The sequence below is a fragment of the Pseudophryne corroboree genome, chromosome 11, assembly GCF_028390025.1.
Source record: "Pseudophryne corroboree isolate aPseCor3 chromosome 11, aPseCor3.hap2, whole genome shotgun sequence".
NCBI lineage: Eukaryota > Metazoa > Chordata > Amphibia > Anura > Myobatrachidae > Pseudophryne > Pseudophryne corroboree.
This window is the reverse complement of record NC_086454.1, coordinates 47,168,437-47,189,838: the sequence shown is the minus strand read 5'-3', so window position 1 is coordinate 47,189,838 and position 21,402 is coordinate 47,168,437. Positions and strand designations below refer to the sequence as shown.

Here is a 21,402-nt window from a genome sequence, read left to right as displayed (position 1 = left end):
AATAGCCAGCAGAAACACCACCTTAAGGGAAAGCCACTTAAGGTCAGCTGAACCAAGAGGTTCAAACGGAGACTCTTGTAACGCCTCCAAAACCACCGACAAGTCCCAAGGAGCCACAGGCGGGACATAGGGAGGTTGGATACGCAACACGCCCTGAGTAAAGCCAGATATTTGAACCTTGAGGGAGGCCAGACTCAGGCCTCAGTCCAGGCCCTGCTGAAGAAAAAGCCAACAACTTGGCTATACTAAACTTGGAAGCATCATAATCGTTAGATGCGCACCAAACAAAGTAAGAATGCCAGACCCTATAGTAAATCCGAGCCGAAGCCGGATTACGGGCCCGCAACATAGTTTGAATGACCGACTCAGAAAACCCTTTAGCCCTTAAGACGGAAGCTTCAAGAGCCACGCCGTCAAAGACAGACGGGCTAGGTCCTGGTAGACACAGGGGCCCTGAACGAGGAGGTCTGGGCGTTGTGGAAGTAGAATTGTACGCTCTGACGATAGGCCTTGCAGGTCTGAGAACCAGTGCCGTCTGGGCCACGCTGGAGTTATGAGAAGCAGAATTCCTTTTTCTTGCTTGAACTTCCGGATTACCCTGGGCAGGAGTGACACCGGAGGAAACACGTACAGCAGCCGAAACCTCCACGGTACCGCCAGCGCATCCACGAATGCTGCTTGAGGATCCCTTGTCCTTGCTCTGAAGACCGGAACCTTGTGATTGTGTCGAGATGCCATCAGATCTACGTCTGGAAGGCCCCAGCTAGGAGTTGAAACACTTCTGGATGGAGGCCCCACTCGCCGGCATGCATGTCCTGACGACTGAGAAAGTCAGCTTCCCAATTCAGGACTCCCGGAATGAATATTGCCGGTAGATGTCGTTCTGCCCACTGTAGAATTCGTGAGACTTCCTTCATTGCTAGGCGGCTTAGAGTGCCGCCTTGATGATTTATGTAAGCCATTGTGGTGGCGTTGTCCGACTGTACCTCAACAGGACGGTTCTGAATTAAATGCTGGGCTAGGTTCAAGGCATTGAAGACCGCCCGCAACTCTAGAATATTGATCGAGAAGAGGGACTCCTCCTTGGTCCACCGACCCTGAAGAGAGTGTTGCTCCAGCACCGCGCCCCAACCTCTTAGACTGGCATCTGTCGTCAACAGGACCCAGTCGGATATCCAGAACGGACGGCCCCTGCACAGTTGTTGGTCCCGGAGCCACCAGAGCAGTGACAAACGGACCTCCGGAGTCAATGAGATCATTTGAGACCTGATCCGGTGAGGAAGGCCGTCCCATTTGGCTAGAATCAGCCTCTGGAGTGGGCGAGAGTGAAATTGAGCGTACTCCACCATGTCGAATGTTGACACCATGAGGCCCAGCACCTGCATCGCCGAATGTATCGACACTTGCGGACAGGATAGGAAGCAACGAATTCTGTCCTGAAGTTTCAGGACTTTCTCCTGAGACAGGAACAACCGCTGGTTGTGAGTGTCCAATAGTGCTCCCAGATGCACCATGCTCTGAGCAGGGATCAGGGATGACTTCTTCCAGTTGATGAGCCACCCGTGGGCTTGCAGAAACCGGACAGTCACATCTAGATGACGCAGTAGAAGTTCTGGGGAATTGCCAGGCTTAGCAAGTCGTCCAAATACGGCAGTATCCTGAAGGAGTACCACCGTCATCACCGCCATGACTTTTGTAAAGACTCGCAGAGCCGTTGTTAAACCAAAAGGTAACACCCGAAACTGGTAATGGCAGTTGCCAATCACAAATCTCAGGTATTGCTGATGAGACACAGCTATAGGAATATGCAGGTAAGCATCCTGAAGTCCCCAGGTTCCAAGGCCAGAACTATAGAGCGAAGGGGTTCCATCCGGAACTTGGAAGCCTTCACAAACCTGTTCAATGCCTTGAGGTTGAGAATGGGCCGGGAGGACCCATTCGGTTTCGGGACTAGAAACAGCGGAGAATAGTACCCCCAGCCCCTCTGCGCAAGAGGCACATGTACTACGACTCCTGTATCCAGAAGGGTCTGTACCACCGAATGTAGAGTGTTTGCCTTTATCTTGTCCAACGGGACATCTGTCTGGCAAAATCGGTGAAGGGGTCAGTTTTTGAAGGCTATGGCGTAACCCCCGAGTGACGACTTTCCGTAGCCAGGCATCTGAATTGGTCTTCAACCATTCCTGGGTATACCCTAGAAGCCGGCCCCCCACCTGGGATCCCCCAGAGGGAGGCCCGCCTCGTCATACGGAAGGCTTATCGGTCTTGGAAGCTGGCTGACGAGCCGCCCAGGCTCTTTCGGGCTTAGGCTTACCAGGTTTGGAAGTGCGGGCCTGCTTGTCCTGCCTGACCTTTTGCTTTACCTGAAGGACGAAAGGGGCGAATGGAAGTACCTTTAGCCTTCGACACAGAAGGAGCAGTACTTGGTAGACAGGCAGTTTTGGCAGTAGCCAAGTCAGCCACAATCTTATTTAAATCCTCCCCAAACTGAATATCTCCCTTTAAAAGGGAGTACCTCCAGGGTTTTTCTAGAGTCCAGATCCACAGACCAGGATCTCAGCCACAATATCCGGCGAGCCAGGACTGACGTAGTAGAGGCCTTGGCTGCCAGGATACCGGCATCAGAAGCCGCCTCTTTAATATAACGAGAAGATGTGACAATATAAGACAAACATGGTCTAGCATGGTCAGAAGAGATTTCAGCATCTAACTCCAAGGCCCATGCTTCAATGGCCTCTGCAGCCCAAGTAGCTGCAATAGTGGGCCTTTGTGCAGCACCCGTGAGGGTGTAAATCGCTTTCAGACAACCCTCCACACGTTTATCCGTAGGCTCTTTTAGAGACGTGGCGGTGGTGACCGGTAGAGCTGAGGAAACCACCATCCTAGCCACATGCGAGTCCACTGGAGGAGTCGTTTCCCAATTCTTAGACAGCTCTGGCGCGAGGGGATAGCGAGCCAGCATCTTCTTTTGAGGCACAAACTTCGTACCCGGGTTTTCCCAGGGTTCCTGACGTATATCAATTAGGTGGTCAGAGTGAGGTAAAACTTGTTTAATCACCTTCTGACGCTTGAACCTATCTGGTTTCTTAGGAGGAACGGATGGCTCGGGATCATCCGAAATCTGTAAAATTAACTTAATATCCTCCAAAAGATCAGGAACATCCACATGTGAACCACCCTCCCCATCAGCCGTATCCGAGTCAGAACCTGTGGGGTCAGTGTAAGTGCCGTCTTCATCCGACGAGGTGTCAGTGACAGCAGTGGATTGTGGGGAGACAAGCGCTCGCTTAGAGGACCCCTTGGACGTAGGTGAGCGACGGTCAGACTTTTTAGTAGTGAGGGACTGGTTCAACTTCTTTATTTGAGCAGATAAATGGTCCGCCCACGGCGGGTTAGCTGCAGGGACCACAAACGGTTGTACCGGCATTGGGGGTCTCATAGGGGGTGTTAGTTTATGAACTAGCGTATGCAGAAGGGTGGAAAAAGCGGGCCCACGGCGGGTCATTATTTGCCCCCGTTGCCACCGTCCCACTGGGCGGCAAGGAGACCCCAGAACCAGAGCTCAAAGCTGCTATATTCTCCTCATAGGTATCTGCGGCTTCAGCAACACCGGCAGTGTGTTCCGCCCCAGAAACGTTACCCTCAGAAGCAGACATGATATAACTTGCAGTATCAGGTAACACAGTACAATTTGTCAGCAGTACAATACCTCTAGCCCAAACCCCTGCGCAGTGTAGTCAGCACTAGCAGAGATAAAGGAGAGATATGGTGACTAAATCACAGAGAAAAATACGTAATACAGTATATCTTTGTGAAAATCCTATATTAGATAAAACCTGACGCACCAAGCCCCCTCAGGTTATAGAATATAGGGATAGCAGGTTGAGTGAAATATACGAAATGGACACCACTCAGCTATCAATTGCACACACAGATAGTCACAGTTTGTACAATGCAGAGGTTATTACTAACAATAATACTGCACTGGACTAGCTTACACAGCTTTATAACAATAGATATAACAGTACACAGTAAGAACTGGATGTATATCACAGGGTAATTGTACTAATAAACCCTGACTAAATGCACTCTTTCTTAACTAACATTGACTAAAAAAAGGCAGGTAGAATACTTAAGTGTCATGTAAAGTCACAGCACTGACGACCAGGCGGCTTTACATAGGAGGATTTGCCCAAGCATTCCCAGGAACAGTGAGCTGAGGGATAATGGCGCTGCAGACACTGACAAGGAGTGAGGAAAAGACAGAGATGCAGCTCCAGGGCAGGAACATTTGCAGAAAATGGCGCCCTGGGGCTGGGGGAGGGGCTCCAGGTCCAAGTTCTATCCCCCTGCTGGCAAAACCACCGGGTACTGCGGGCTCTAATAAAACGGTTTACAGAGAAAACCTGACCTGTCCCATGCCCTGGTGATCTAGTAGGATCGCCTGTACTGCCACAGTGTCCACCGCCAGCGCGCGCGGCCCACCTCCCACTGACCGCGCCGGATCGCGATAAAGACCGGGTCCCGCAAGCAGGACCCACTTACCACCTCCCGAAGCGCGGCCACGCGATCCCGGAGAGCCACCGTCGTGTGTGCCTGACAAGAAGAAAACCGGAGCCTCCTGCTGTAGTTACCCGGCAACCAGGGCTCGGGAGTGTACAGCGCCGCTGGGAAGAGCTGGAGCTGCAGCCGTGAATGTCCACTGACATGTAACACTGCTGCTGCCCTTGAAGTCTTCACTTTTTTCCTCAGAAAAAAGCTCTTCTTAGGGATGCCTGGAGCAGCCCCTCTGTTTAAGTGCCTGGTACTGCAGCACCAACTACAAAACTGAAATCCTGTGCAGGGAGGCGGGGTGATATAGAAGGCGGCGCTATGCATTCTGGGAACAGTCAAAGCTTTGCGCCTGTTGGTGCCTCGGATCAAGATCCTACTCTACACCCCATTGTCCATTCCTTGTGGAGCCCAGTGTACCCTGCAGCAGAAATATACGTCTGAGAGCACAGGGTAGTTATAGCTAATACAGTGACAGAACCATAGAGGTTGTACTCCTGGTCTATTGGGGCCAGATCTACCCTAAAACCTCTACTGCTACGCCACAGACCCCAGGGTACCCAGGCCCCCCAACAGTTCATGTTTTCCAGGTCACCTGGCAGTTGAACAGGTGTATTCATTACTCACTGACACATTTTAAAAGACTCACAGGTGGAGCAAATTATTTCACTTGCAATCCTGTGAGGAGACCTGGAAAACATGAACTGTTGTGGGTGCTTGAAGACCGAGGTTGGGAACCAATGTCCTACAGTAATGCATAAGCTGCACCTGTGTGGAAGCCCTTACGTTTTATATGCTTGGTGTCCCCATTTACATGTTCTACAAGTATAAATGGAGAAAGAAACTCTAATAAAGCGTTAGTTTCACAGCAGGCCGCCAGTATAGCAGCCCGTACAGAATGTAATGTGTGAGAAAGACAGTAAATTGCCAACATACGTGTGAGAAAGGAACAGGATCAATGACTAGGGTACGCAATACATAATAGATAGCCCAATATAACACAAGAATGAAAAGGCAAAATATAAGAGACACAAAGTATATGGGTAATCAGTATCAATAAAATGCAAGAGCGGCCCTAGGCGGAGTCTAAAGAGCTGATTCCGAGTTATACGCTAATGAGAACTCCGATGGCGGGGGGGACTACGCATCACCCATTCTGCACATGTGCTGAACAGGTCCGTCATCACACGCAGTGCCTCCTAAGCCGCAGCCTGTCTGACTGGCTGTGGCTGCTTAGGGGCGGGGAGGGGCCAGGCAGCAGTCCCGAGAACTGGAGGGGGAGCGTTGCCCCCGTTTTCTGGGAGTGCCGTAGCCAGTGTCTGTGTCTTCCAATGCAGATGTACTGGCCTCAGCTATGTATCTGAGATAGCCGCTCTGAGTAAGTGAGGGTCACCCGGATGACCGATGTTCCCGCAAGCGATCCAATGCTGCAGACCACTGAGGAAGGTGTGGTACACACTCCGGAACGGCCGTCAGACTGGGGCTCATTACTACGCCTAATTGGACTTAACCCCTTCAGTGGTATGCCCAGAAATCTTCCGGGGTAGCCATCCCTGACAGCGCTGGCAACACCGGAAGATTTCCGGGCATACCATTGACTGATTCCCCGGTGAGCCGCCCGGGAATCAGTATACTCCATTATGTAGTTTAGCCCATCCCCCGGACTCCTATTGGCCGGGGGACAGCTTAGCTGTAAAATGTCTTATGCTGATTCCAGGGCACCGCAAGGCGGCCGGGAATCAGCGCTGGGGCTGGCGATCCCCGCAGGTGATCCACATCGCAACACTCAACCCCCCCTGCACCTTCCCCCCGCTCCCACTTCAATTTTAAAACACCCCCCCCAGGGCGTGTTTTTAAATTGAAAACCTGCCACTGAAGGGGTTAAAAGTGTTCATGCTCCTATTGATCCTGCCACTGAAGGGGTTAAAAGTGTTCATGCTCCTATTGATAACTATCATCTTTACAAGCATGGGTCTGTGCCTTATTAAACTGAATGCACTGAGACTTTTTTTGCAAATACATTGGTGTGCGGGCCTCTGTTAGCACGCATGCAGCTGCAGATACAATGTGCTATTAACTCTTTATCACCAAGCACCCTGCCTTATAGTGCTGGTGTGTGCGGCTGCATGCTACATTCTCTCTCTGATATATATATTTACCAGGGCAATAATGCGGCAAGAGAGGATGTATCTGTAGCAGAAGCACATATTACAAACTCCTCATATGCCAACACAGGGCTGTACAGCATGCTAATCACCAGGACTAATCGCCTTAATTATATTTTCATGGTTAGTAGTTTTTCAATCAGTTCTACTATGTTTTCTGATGCCGACAATGGAATACATTTTTATATTGCCGAGCAACGGGAGAGGTGATTAAGAATTTTTGATAAAAGTAATTTATCCAGCGAGTCTCTGCTGGATTCATAGGTCTGCAGGTTGGAATACATGCGTGTGTATAATTATATACACACACACACACACACACACATTATATATATATATATATATATATATATATATATATAGTACAATCCGTGGTTTTTTTTCCACATGAACCAGCACACCAAAAAGTAGCAGGAATATTAATTCATTTAATCCATATTAATCCATATTAATTCTCCAAAAGTGCAATGTGCAAGCATAGGCATGGATAATAGCACCTTCATCATGGGAATAGCCATCAGGAGACTATTCTGATGGCTATTCCCATGATGAAGGTGCTTTAGCACCGAAACAGCTGTAGGAGCTGCCACTCACTTTGATGCATTGAACTGCTAAGTATTACTTTTATTATCCATGCCTATGCTTGCACATTGCACATTGCACTTTTGGAGAATTAATATGGATTAATATGGATTAAATGAATTAATATTCCTGCTACTTTTTGGTGTGCTGGTTCATGTGGAAAAAAAAACACGGATTGTTCTGTACTGATTGTCTCACCGTGCACCCAGCAAATGATTAAGAAGGTGTGTGCGATTCAATTCGCTTTGTCTATATATATATATATATATATATATATACATACACACCCACCCGCACACTCACAAACACACGAGGGTGGTTCAATAAGCAAGGTAACAATACCTCTCGTGTGTAATGTTCTCTATGTTAGTCTCATTTTCCGCCTGGCCAGAGCAGGTAGACCACGGCTTCCCGTCACGGCCATTAGACCGCGCCTCATATCAGTCATACTGTCCCAGCATCAGGTGTAAGATGGCGGGGCTGACGAAGACATGGTCACACATTGAGGTGCGCAGTGTGATCAGATTTCTGCGCCTAAAGGGCACATCAGCAGCTGAGATTCATCACTGACTTGTCTAGGAGTACGGGGGTCACGTCATGTCACGGAAATATTGTTTGGGTTTGGTGCAAAAAACAATTGTGAGGTGTCGGAAAAGGTATATCAAGCTGGTGATCCAAATCAAGTAAACCTCACACCTCAAACTTATATACAATTTCAAATGAAACAAGTCAGTCGATGCATAGTATCTGAATGATGGCCAAATGAACCGAAAACAGCGCTATCCACTTATTCAGATTTATTTGGTCAGAATACTGCTGTTTGTGTGAAAATAAGTGACAAGTTTTTCACACAGACAGGTACTCTTACCACATTCATGTGAATAAGTGGATAGCGATGTTTGCGGTTCATTTGGCCATCATCCAGTTACTATCCATCGATTGACTTGTTTAATTTGAAATTGTACGGTATATAAGTTTGAGGTGCGATTTTGCTTTGATTTGCTAAATAAGCCTGAATTTACCTGGTATATCAGCCTGATGGGATCGGTATGAAATACCTCCAATCAAAATCCCGACAGCAATTGACCGATGGTCAAAATCCCGACAAGGTCAAAATACCAAAATACCGACAAGGTCAAAATACTGACATGTAAAATGCCGACAGGTCAAAATACCGACATGCGTTCTTTATTGTTTTTTGTGTGTGTATGTCGACATAGGTTGACATAGACACCATATAAGTGTACTGCGTCCCCGCGCATGGCTTGCTGCGCTCGGCACACTATTATATTCCCCCTCCAGGTCCACTAGGATGGTAAAGTATGAACAAGTCGGTTTCAATGAAAAAAAATCATGAAAAACTCATGTCGGTATTTTGACCTGTCGGCATTTTACATGTCGGTATTTTGACCTTGTCGGTATTTTGTCCATGTCGAGATTTTGACCTTGTCGGGATTTTGACTGTCTGTCAATTGCTGTCGGGATTTCGAACGTCGGGATTTTGATTGGAGGTAAATTGACTGCATCCCCAGCCTGATATACCTTACCGACACCTCAGTAATTTCCATTTTGTACTCTTGGTACCCCTGATGAAGTCACGTGTAGAGACGAAACGCGTAGGGTAAAGAAGCTGTAACATCTACTAAGAGGATCCACAATTGAATTATAGTACCCTCCTATAAAGGGGCAAAAAATATTTTGGGCGTGTCTTCTCAGGTCTCACTAACAAGGAGACTCACTGAGAGGAGCAGCCATTAGTTCATTCCTTTTTGCAGCAGGATAAAGGTATTTTTTATTGCACCTATATGGGTATGGAAGCCAAGTTTTGCCATCTTATTCCCCAGGTGCTCAGTGATTGATATGCTTGGGTGTGGTTCTGTCTCTTTAAACCAGTGAGCCAGAACCTAATCCCACTGTACAAACATATGTTATGTAAAATCTGTGTGATATTCTGAGCCCAATAATACAGAGCAATCCTCATATTTTTCCCTAGTCAGTTTAGGGACTCACCAGAGGTGAAGACCGCGTCGTGATTGGTGAGCTGGACAACTTGCTTCAATATTTTAGAAACATTCCCTGATTTTAAATGAAATGTAATTAGATTTTACCACAGGCACTGTAGGTCTCTTTATAACAAAGGTAAGAAATTGGTGGAACTAAAAGTCCCAGCTTGCTCTGTTACGTTCAGCGGGGTCCTTTGGGAACTATAGTGCCAACACACCTATATGGTGCCTGCACTTAACACTGGTGTAAGTGCTCTAGTATATATGTACCACTCTTGTCCGCATATAGGGGGTAAGTCCGAGCTGATCGTAGCTGTGTTAAATTTAGCACAGCTACGATCGTAAACTCAGACATGCGGGGGGACGCCCGGCACAGGGCTAGTCCGCCCCGCATGTCAGTGACGCCCCCTCCCCCCCGCACAAATACAAAAGCATCGCCTTTGTATCTGCGGAGTAACTCCCGGCTAGCGCAGCTCCTGCGGCTGGCCGGGAGTTGTGTCACGCAGCCACCGCGCCATGCCCCCCCCCCAACGGTCCGGCCACGCCTGCGTTGGCCAGACCATGCCTACTAAACGGCGGCTTAACGCCGCCATTCAGCCCCCTCCCACCCGGCGACCGCCTCTGTCTCATAGGCGATCGGTGGGCACCGACGACTGCCATGCGCTAACGCACTGAGACGCCGACGCATGCACAGTTCCAACCCAATCGCTGCGCTGCAACAAACTGCAGCGAGCGATCGGGTCGGAATGACCCCCATAGGGCCTTATTCAAATGTGGTTAGAGTTCCGTCCTGTGGTACTTTGCACATGAATGCGCGTGCGTGGACGGGTCCTGTAACACAGGACACAGGCAGTAGACAGTCAGTGATTGACAGTCTCCGTTTGTGAAAACAGAGGAGTGTCGTCACCATTTTGGGGGTGGGAAGAGGCCAAGGATCGCCGTTGTAGGACAGAGATTTCCTGGCGGCTTACATGGCACTATGGGTGCGATGGTGACTGAGTGATCCGATGCTGCAGCAGGAGGCGCCTCCATGTAATAGACGCCAGCTGCTGCATCACCGTATAGCGCTATCACTGCTGCTTCCTAGGATTGCAACTCCATCCACTTCTGCATTAGGCCCCTTTTCCCTCCAAATCTCCCCCTCAGTCTTTTTTTATTCTGCTACCTGTGCTCAAGCTTTGGCATCAATAGGATCTAGGTCGCTGGGGGGGGGGGTAGAGTGGGGGGTGTAGGGCTTAAGTACTTAAAGGGTGCTTTCACTATCGCTGCTACGGCATTCTTCTGTAGGGGAGACACGGGATAATAGAATGATTACGAGGAAATACCCTGCAATAATACAAGCATCAGCAGCGAGATCTCGACAAGCACTCAGCGGCGGGTGTTGAAGCCTGGATGCCAACAAAGTGCAGCATTTCCTCTCACTGCGCCCTCGTCGCCCAGCCTCCTGATGTGGGGTCATATATCTGGGATCCCGGCGTTTCTCAATGTGACTGATGGGCTGCTAATCAAACAGTACACTTCATTTCATTAATCAAGTCCTAATCTGCCAAAGCCATCTGCTCGGAAAACATCAAGCGTCATTTTTTCTCATTTCCTTTCCAAACCTCTCATTACACGTGACAGGCTCTGTTCTCCGTACCAAAGGCAGAGATATGACAGCCTATAGAACAGAGGGCCGTGCTGGCAAACACAAGGTCCGCAGGACGTGGAGCGAGGAGGAGTTGTTTTCTGCCTTCGCTCGCTGCCTTTCGTCCGCTCTCAACACGCCAGAGACATATATGATATCAGTGTATCCCGTGTGCTTGGCTTGTGTATGCTTAAAGGCTAACTTTAATTAAAAAAAAACATATGGGCAGATTTAACAATGAGTGATACTCTTGTTATCACTTGGTGCTCCAGCCAATCAGCTGCTTCAAACACATGACAGTTAGGAGCTGATTGGCTGGTTTTTAACATTCGGAACAGGTGATAGCAAAAATATCACTCGTTGAATCTGCCCCTAATTTTCTCCTTCCCTGTAATCCTTACAGTTCGTTACAATGATAGCTCTACCCAGGGCCGTTTCTTGGGGCAGGCGAGCAGTGCAACCGCACTGGGCGCCCGCCACGGCACTAACTGTGGCTCCCTGCTTCCCCCTCCTATTTCTCCCCGAGTAACCCGCTCGGGGGGCGGAGTTTCATGGAATGACGCGGTTGCGTCGTTACGTCACAACGCAACCCCGTCACTCCGCGAACCCCCCCCCCCCCCCCCGAGCGGAGTACAGAGGGGGATCCAAGTTAGGAAGAGGGAAAGGCCGGCGCGAGGAGCGTCTGGTGAGGCGGGCCGAAGAGTGGTAATCGCCTCTGTAAGTATTCTCTCTCTCTCGCTCTCACTCAATGTGTAAAATGGGGACACCTGCCGTAATGTGTGAAATGGGGACTCTTGCCTGCCGTAATGTGGGGATTTAATGTATCAAGGGCATTGCGGTGTGTGGCATAATACGGTGCAGGGGGCATTACTGTGTGGGGCTTAATATGGTAGATTTTTTTTTTTCCTGTGGTGGTCGTGATCTGTTGGAGCAGGGTCAAAAACTGGATTGTGAGGTAGTCTTTTCAGACGAGGCCATGCCCATTTATATGAGGCCACACCCATTTAGATGAGGCCACACACCCTTGCCGGGTGCGTGTGCAAGTTTTTTTTTTTTAATCTAGGTGTGTGTGGGGGGGGCACATTTTTTTATGTCATGGGGGGGCGCATTTTTAAATCTCGCACTGGGAGCCAAATTGGCTAGAAACAGCCCTGGCTCTACCCAACTCCATATGTAGGGGGAGATTCAAGAAAGGTTGGAGAGAGATAAAGTGGAGAGAGATAAAGGGGTCTATTCATGAAGCAGTGAAAAGTGTGGAGAAGTGAGCCAGTGGAGATGTTGCCCATGGCAACCAATCAGCATTCAAGTAACATTTATAATTTGCATACTATACAACTGTACGGAGCAGCTGATTGGTTGCCATGGGCAACTTCTCCACAGGCTCACTTCTCCCCTCTTTTCACTGCTTCATCAATAGACCAGTTCCAACCAATCAGCTAACTGTATATGGCAGCATTCTATAGTATAGTACAGCACTACAGGTAAATAGCCTATGAAAACTCACCTCTTATCCTGTCCCCCTTGTGGAGGGGGATCTCGCCTTCCCCTTGAGGCTGATAAGGTTTCACCACAATAAAATTCCTCCCGGGTAGCGCGCTGTACAACTTGCGCTTGGGGCCTTGATAATCCACAGCAGATGCCACGTCCTTGTTGGCACCAGGACTGAAAAATAACAACAAATTATTATTTATTAACAGTTTCTTGTATAGCGCTTTACACTTGGAAACAACAGTGATAAAACAAAATGGGGTAATATCAGACAGTGGGCGGGATGTACTAAGCGGAAAATGCGGTAAACTCCCTGTTTACCGCATTTTCCTGATGTACTAACCCCCGGCCGGCAGGACAGCGCCGCGGCGGGGTACGCTTTAGCTGGCGTACGTCCATAGAAGCCTATGGGCTTCTCTCCGCGGCGCTGTGTGAGGGATCCTATCAAATCCCTCCCAGCATGCCCTGCGGCCGCCCCCGTCACCCCGCGCATGCGCAGACTGACTCCTGGGGCCGAATCCCGGAAGTCAGGCTGCCGCTGCGCATCGCGGAGGACAGCTCTTATCGGATATGTTAGTACGTATGCGATCAGCATCGTGGCGCAGGGCGGCGATGTACATTAGTACATCCCGCCCAGTCAGAGGTAGGAGGGCCCTGCTTGCAAAGTTACACTCTATAGGGAAATAGGCATTGATACACAAGGATAGGTGCTATCTATTGCATAATGGTCCACCAGATTGCAAAGGTTCTTGGGAGACTGTATAATATTGTCCCACAGCAATGTTGGGGCCAGGAGGATGGGAAAGTGAGAAAGAGAAAACATGTAAGGATATGTGTGGACAGATTCAGTATGTAATGCCGTCGCTTGTGGAAATCCCGACACGGGTGAGTGTAGGGTATTCTCCCTCTTCCCTGCCCCCTAACCTTCTTTTCCCTTAGCCTAACTCTAACCTCCCACCTTGGTGCCTGACCCTAACCAACCCCCGGAGGCCCCAACAGCCGGCATTGTGACTGTACACCGTGTGGACTGTTAAATGTGGATGCAATTGGATAGGAAAGTTTATGAAGGTTACGTGGGCGGTTCCGGAATTTGATAAGCTTGCCTGGAGCGGTGAAAAAAAAAAATAATGACATAACCTGCCTGTAAGATGCTATGGGGTCTATTTACCAAGCCTTGGATGGAGATAAAGTACCAGCCAATCAGCTCCTGTCATTTTTCAAACCAAGACTGTGGCCTGGCAGTTAGGAGCTGATTGGCTAGTACCTTATCTCCATCCACTTTACCTCCATCCAAGGTTTAGTAAATAGACCCCTATGGTCCGTACAGCAGTTTTGTAACTATAAATCACCGGACCTCGTACTAAGGGGACATCTCCAAGCCACACCTCAGCTTAGCGCCACATCCCCAAGACTGACATGTACTCTAGCAGGAAAGCTAAGTAATCACATACTGACCAGTCAGGCACCATTTCCTGGAATTGCGGCCTAGACAGAAAAGGTCATTGACTAAATGGGCAAAAGTGCAGCACAAACGCCACTTTGTGACATTACACGCCTAGTTTTGGACACGTGCACCTGGTTTTATGGGGTTGGGTATCGGTTTGTAGGCGAACACGGTGGCATCTTCCTATAGGAGGAGCTGAACAGATCTGGGCTAAATGCAGCAAGGCATGTCGGATCATGCTGTCGTACCACTGCACTGTGCAGTGCCTACGGGTGGCACAATATGTCAGCACGTCGGCAAGCATATCGGCCATGAACAGATCACGGGTACACACTAGACCAGTGGTTCTCAAACTCGGTCCTCAGGACCCCACACAGTTCAGGTGACCTGCAAAACATGGACCATGTGGGGTCCTGAGGACCGAGTTTGAGAACCTGTGCACTAGACGATGCAACCGATTTGTCGTTCCGACACAGCAAATCATCCTAACCTCATCCTAACGTGTTCCCGGCCTACAGTAAGTGGAGGGAACAAAAAATATCCTTTTACTCTCCAGCACAGAACCTGTAACGTGGCCCTATTATTCCTGCCTGGATATGAAAGTGTGTGATGTGACTACACATGACAACATGAAGACGTAAAAAAGGAAAGGAATCTTGGAGGCGGCCATCGTAGGTTTGCGATAATGCAGCCTAGGAATCCCATAAAGGAGTAATAATGGCATAACGGTCTAGTTCATCCCTCATGGATATCAGGTTCTTAGTACAGGTAAATTAATAAATTGCATTTTTATTATTATATTTATAAGGCGCCACAAGTGTTTCGCAGCGTCATACAAAGGACAGTACAGGGAGACAAAACTTAGCATTACAGTAAATAAATAACAGAAATAGAGTACAGGTAACACAGAGCACCACAATTCTCATACATAATACAGCTTAGATGTAAGTAGCGAGGGAGTGATCAGCGTACTACTAGGGGCTGGCGACCATACATAGAGATGAGCCTTTACCAGCAGGAGAAAGAGCGGGAAAGATGGTCGCTGAGTAGGAGAGAGCTGTGAGTGGAATGTGCTGAGAAGAGGGCTTTGACAACAAGAGGAAAGAGGGTCCTGCTCTGAACAGCTAACTATCTAATGGGAAGGGGCAACAGACAGATGATATGAGGTGCGAGCCAGCGGGAGGAAGCCTGATGGCAGTTTGCAAGCAAAGCAGAGATGTTCAAGGCATGAGGAGGGGGATAGAGGAGCAGCCTCAGGACTAGGTTATGCATCGGGAGGGTACGCTTTGATGAATAGGTGGTACTCATTGGTTCTTTAAAAGGCTTAGCCACACTTTTTTTTCACATAATCTACATCAGTGTACCTGAGCTTTTCTGTCAAAAACATGAAGTAAAAGGAAAACATAAAATATGCCGCCCTGGAGCCTGATCATTAAAGTGGTTTAATCTTTTTACTTGAGGGCAAAATACAACCAATTTCTAAGCAGTGTTTATTATTCATTTATTTTTCAATAAATGTTTGATGAAGCATGTTGGCACATGTTACTCTACATAGAGAAACCCTATGGTTCCTCTACTTCTGCAGTGATTAATACGAGTTGCTATAGTGATTGAGCAGCAAAGTTAAAGTGGACCCTGTACTTAGGGGGTAATTCAGACTGGATCGCTGCAGCGGCAGCGATCGCAGTCTGAAGCCGTTTGTGTAGCACGGTGTGTGTGCGCCCCGAGAAGCCCAGTGAGATGCTAACAGCATCTCAGGCTTGCGATCACCTCTGACTAATTGACAGGCAGAGGTGGTTGCGGGGCGGGAGGGGACGTGCCAACGGCATTAGAACGCCGTTGGCGCAGCATGGTCCGGACAACGCAGGCGGGGGCGGGCTGCAGCGGCTGCATGACGTCACACTCAGCTGCTGCAATCCAGGATGCGGCGGGGAGCTACTCAGCGGGTGCAAAAACATGGCCACTGTGCAATGCTTTCGCACCCTTGCGGGGGGAAGGGAGGGTAGGGCCTCACATGCGGGGCGGACTAGACCTGTGCTGGGCATGTATGAGTAAATGATCGTGGATGTGCTAAATTTAGCAAATCTACGATCAGATCTGAATCACCCCCTTATAGAGGAACTGGCCCAGACGGTCTCGGTGGCTATCCTGGTCTTGGCTAGAGGCTGGTGCCCACAATGGTGTTAAGAGGGTTTTCTGGCCTCCAAGCTGCTTTTTAGTAAAATAACCTTGTGTCACACCACAAAACACTCGGCTCTTGGCCAGCATGGCTGTAGTGAGGAAATGGTTGTGCTGGTAAACAGAAACTGAACAATGTATAAAGCTTTTTGGTTTAGGAAGTTTGCAGTAACGTGGTCTGATGCAGCTGACGCACACTACGAAACGCGTTGATTTATAACAGCACTCAGATGATCTGCCCAACGCACTTCAGAGTGTACATCTAGTCTTCACTCATTCGAGAAGCCTCTGTAATACATCTATGTGGCTCTGCTAGGGTGGGGCCACGCAGACCAGATTCACTTATTATAGCATCTGCAACCCCTCGGCCCATACACTTCCCTGGGGACCTGAAAGGCTGGCTTACTATCTCAGGAGTATGCAAGAACTCCTCAAAATTCTAGAGAAGACAAGTAGGGTGTTCCACAAAACCTGATCTCCACCGCTTAATTTCATTTTGATCTTCATCGAACAATTCAGTTTAGTCCTGTTTTGTACTAGTCTGCAAAACTAGACGCGTGGGTGAACCTACTTTGTACTTAGGAAGGATCACCCTTGTTCTGGACACTTTTCCCATCAGCCAGTGCAAATGACTGCACCTACTCATGTGCTGCCATCTTGTTCTGTAGTCACATGCGGCGGAAATCTAGGCACACCTGCGCAAATCAAGGCGAGGCATATGGCAGTGGGTTTGCTTGGTTGTTTGTGCTCACAAATCAGCCTACTGAGGTATTTCCCTAGTGGCCAAACTCTTATGGGAACATTTGCTTTCAATGACCTGCAGTAACATTTGGCTACTGCCAAGCTTAGACATCACAGTACTATTTCTGTACCCAGGGAGAAAACAAGAAAAAATATACATTGCTTTGAAAGACTGTAGGTCATTTAGTATCATTTTGGTGGGTGTGGATCATAGGGTCACCCACACTTAGGTCGAGGGTGTCTAGGTCGACCACTATTGGTCAACAGTAAGCAGGCCGACATGGTTTCTAGGTCGATATGTACAAAGCCGACATGACAGAAGGTCGACATGAGGTGTTTTTTAAAAAAATTGGTGTCGTTTTCTCCATAGAATGACCCAATTAGTGCACCATATCCCCTCGCATCTTTGGGCAAGGGTGCATCGCTTCGCTACCGCTGCGCCCGGCACAGATTACCGTTCCCAATTTTAGTGCACGTGGATCGTAAAAGTATGAAAAAGTTCCAAAAATGAAATTTTAAAAAGTTAAAAACTCATGTCGACCTCCTGTCATGTCGACATAGAGACCATGTCTACCTACTTACTGTCGACCAATAGTGGTCGACCTAGACATTGTCGGCCTAGAGACCGGATACCCATTTTGGTTGCTCCATAATGCATCGTTCAGGGCGTGCAAGGTTGTATGGAACATTCTGCAGTCTGATATTGGATTATAACCACTTTGTGAGTCTCCCCCGTGTGTTTCTCAAGTTCCTTAGGTGTAAAGTCACGTCTTAATAGTGACTAACAGTTCTCTTTTGGCACACCCACCCATTAAAGCAATAAAGTCGTTTAACTGCCAGCACTTCATTTGCAGAAGTGTCCTCATTCACCCAGCATCATTGCTCTATATGGCAGGTGAGGGACTCATACGCTGCGCTAAGAATAACAGATTACGTATTTTTGCACCTGTGTGTCTTTCTTAGCGCATCCGAACACCAACAAACTCGCAGTGTACCGTGATTTGTGCTTTCTTTTTTGTAAATTTGCATGATGGGATCAGTCATATGGGCCCCTGTTCTCTCGCCTTTGCTCTCAGACTGGTGTCTTGTTCACGCCACTATAGCACGCAAATCCGCTGGTGGTATACAGGGTGTGTGTTTCTTGTGCTTTTATCGCATATGCAGCGTGAAAAAGAAGCAAACTGAGTAAATAACGGGACAAAAAAGACCCATGGTGCAGCTTACTCGCACTTTCATGGTGCGCCAAAGCAAGCTATTTGGTGCTATTACAGGATAGGTGTTTGTGGACACACTGGTATTAGCCAAACAACTTTTTGTTTTGCAGCTGGCTACCTATGGCCTAAACCAATCGGCCCATTGTCCAGGTGTCCTAGAAACTGCCATTCAATAACATATTTATGCGCTGCATAAGTAAAATTAGAAAAACAAAAACCGCAAACTTGTCTCTTCAGTTTTGTCTGCATATCAAAGTGTGTGTGTGTGTGTGTGTGTGTGTGTGTGTGTGTGTGTATTAAATTTTCTGAAAACAGGAGGCTATTAAATTGGATGGACTCCAGATATAGCCTTGTTAGTGAGCGTTAACACAGATTAATGAGCATTAATGCACAGAGTCCATCATGAAAAGTTTACGGATTTGTGCGTTAACGTGGCCCGGACCCGTTAACCTTCTCTGTCTGCTGGCTCTGTGGCTAACTGGATAGCCCCGGGGAATCAATTGGCCGGCGGTAATCTACCACACCTAATTGAATTCCTCCCCATGGCCTCTATTATAAATGGGTAGAGTGGGGGAAGGGGCAGGCTTTGCGTATAAATGTGAATATACCATATAGTAAAAATGGATAATACTATAATGCTGCTTTCACACGTGACCCGGGAATTTGCCAGGTCTAGCACACCGGCAAATTCCCGAATGTCAGCTGCATGACCCTGGTTGGTAGCAGGGTTGTGGACACGGGACTTAGTCCCGTGTCGTTTGCATTCAGACCTACCTAAATCCCGAGTTTATATGTGTTCAAGCGCAAAAACCCAGTATAGAGATGAGCGGATTCGGTTTTACTCGGTTTAACTCGGTTCTCAAAACCGAATCTTATTGGCTATCCAAAACACGTGACATCCGTGAGCCAATAAGATTCGGTTTTGAGAACCGAGTAAAACCGAATCCGCTTAGTTGCTAGTGTGAAAGGTGTATAATGTAATACACAATGGCAGCCTCTACTGTATTACACCAAGTGTAAAAATCTATAGTAAGTAGGTATGCAAAAGACAGGGGGCGCCAAAACCATTTAACTTTGCCACCCCTTGTCTCTTGCAAACCTGACCGCCATTATATGAAGAGAAATACACACATATACAGTATATCTTAGTGCAGATAGAGAATTTGTAGACAGGAGAATGCAGTCTATCAATTCACCTTGTGCCTCAGGGTCGTCGGGAGCCCGGCCGCCGGCAAACTGAAGACCAACCGTGCATCAGTATGGACAGTAGTTCCAAATATATTAAGAAGCACAGCACTGGGTCAGCCCAGAAATTGATGTTGCCCATTGTATAGACAACTGTCACAATTTGGCCTGTGGAATCAGGGCATGCAAGCATCACGTCGACACCACAATGTTGATTTGCACCACGTCGACGCAGTTAATGTCAATACATGCCACGTCTAAAAACACATCTTGGGAGGGTTAGCATGTTGCCTTCATGGCAACGTACCAAGTCGGCATTTTGCACGGCAACGTTACAAACATGTCGACATGGAATACCTGTCAACATTGTGGAGTCCATATTAGAATTGTCGACAAATCATAGTGAACCTGGAATCAGCACTTTAAGTGAGTGAAATGGACAAATGAACAAAAAAGGGAGGTTATTTAAGTGAATTAGTTATGCGAGTTAACAGACCGCCTGGAGATGTACTAAGAAAGCTGAGCTCCCACAGGAGGGAGCGAGAGTGCAATCTCAGTGCCACAACGGCTCATATGCATATCCCAAGTAGTTTATTTCCCAGAATCCTCCGGGGGGGCCATCCCTATAGACTATAGATGGCTGTGCTGTGTCCTCTTTCTCCATATTTATTCTTCCCATTTACGCTAAAATTGCAAAAACAACACCGGACTTTATTATAGTGTCTGGAGAGCACAGTATGGGTTTGGTAATTTCAGTAGCTGCAAAAAGGCCAAATGTCTGACACATGTCTCGGCTCTCTATGGTTTATTGCTTTAATATGTACCCAGTGTATGTCTGCCGTCAGGTCTCACTCGCTATACATTACCTATGGAGCTAGTGTCCAGGTGACGGCGCGGCGAGCCTCGGCTGACTTTATAAAAGGTTAGTACTTCTGACCAAGCGGTCATATATGCTCCAAGTCACAGAGACTGGAGGGATCCCTGCAGATCAGAGGGAGGGGGATGGGGCAACCAGGGTCTAGATCACAAGCTCTCTGCAGTCTCTAAGCATGTGAGTGTATATCGCAATTACAGGAGCTGCAGGACAGGTGAGTGCTATATACACGCTTCAGAGTCTACGGAGATCAATTAAGGGGTAGATTTGAAAAATAAAACCGTGGGTCTAAAGAACGCCTAAAAAACATACTTTAACCCTTTAAGACCCATTGCATGTTTCCAGCGAATACCAGTGATCACACTGGTAAAAGTAGACGTACGAGGCCCTAAGCGGTGGCGTCACTACAGCGGTGCGGGCCGGCACCCAGGTGTCGTCAAAGGGGTGATCATTAAAGTGCCGAAACCTCCTCAGTGACGGGACCTGCGTGCTGCACTGTAACAGACAGATCTCCGGGGACAGCCCAGCAACTCCCGACCCCCAGAGTGACGAGAACGGGGATTCGGAACGTGAAGCCACACCCCGGCCACACCCCTTTTTGCAGATGTATGTTCCCACCACAGGTAGGAACGCTGCTGGCCCTAAGTAATCCCCCAAAAATATGGTTTGGTCACTTTGATTTTTAGTACATAAAGCAATGAAGCTCGGACACAAAAACATTGCGATTTGTTCTAATTAGATCATAAGTAACATGGTAATTAAAATGGGGGGTTGCCCGAAACTAGATGCACCCTTTACTGGACATGGAGGAACCTTTACTGATGAAAACATGCCATTGCAGAACATCAGGAGTCTAGTTTGACGACATCTCATGTGACGTCCTTCTGGACCAGAACATGACATGGCAGTAACTTTCCTATATTTCCTTGTGCAGTCCGATCGGCTCTCCCTCACTTACTGGACTAGAGTGGAAAAGCTTCAGATGTTCTCAGGAAACCCAATATTACTGTTAAAATATAAAATCATCAAAATAGCATTTTCATAATTAAGGTTTAAGGGAATAAAGTATAAAATAAGATGACCAAGGACTTTTTTTATTCTTGATACACAAGGGGGTAAATTGACTAAGATGGGAGTTCTGTTTAAGATGGGATGTTGCCCATAGCCACCAATCAGATTCTACTTCACATTTATCTAGCACCTTCTGGAAGATAATACCTGAGATCTGATTGGTTGCTATGGGCAACATCCCGTCTTAAATAGAAATCCCATCTTCGTAAATTTACCCCAAGGTTCCTCTGCGGCTTTGGGCCAGAGCAAATGCCATTGCTGCCCTGTCCTAGAACCGGC

The 21,402-nt window shown here is 48.0% G+C and overlaps 1 protein-coding gene across 10 annotated transcripts in view; it reads right to left on the bottom strand.

The window, feature by feature from the left end:
- Window positions 1-21,402, bottom strand: part of SHANK2 (SH3 and multiple ankyrin repeat domains 2) — a 998,986-nt gene that overhangs the window by 508,880 nt on the left and 468,704 nt on the right. For all 10 annotated transcript variants that reach the window (XM_063944111.1, XM_063944110.1, XM_063944114.1 and 7 more), the window contains one exon: window positions 12,433-12,590. In XM_063944111.1, the coding sequence (XP_063800181.1) occupies window positions 12,433-12,590 (158 nt within the window). The remainder of the gene's footprint in view (window positions 1-12,432; window positions 12,591-21,402) is intronic.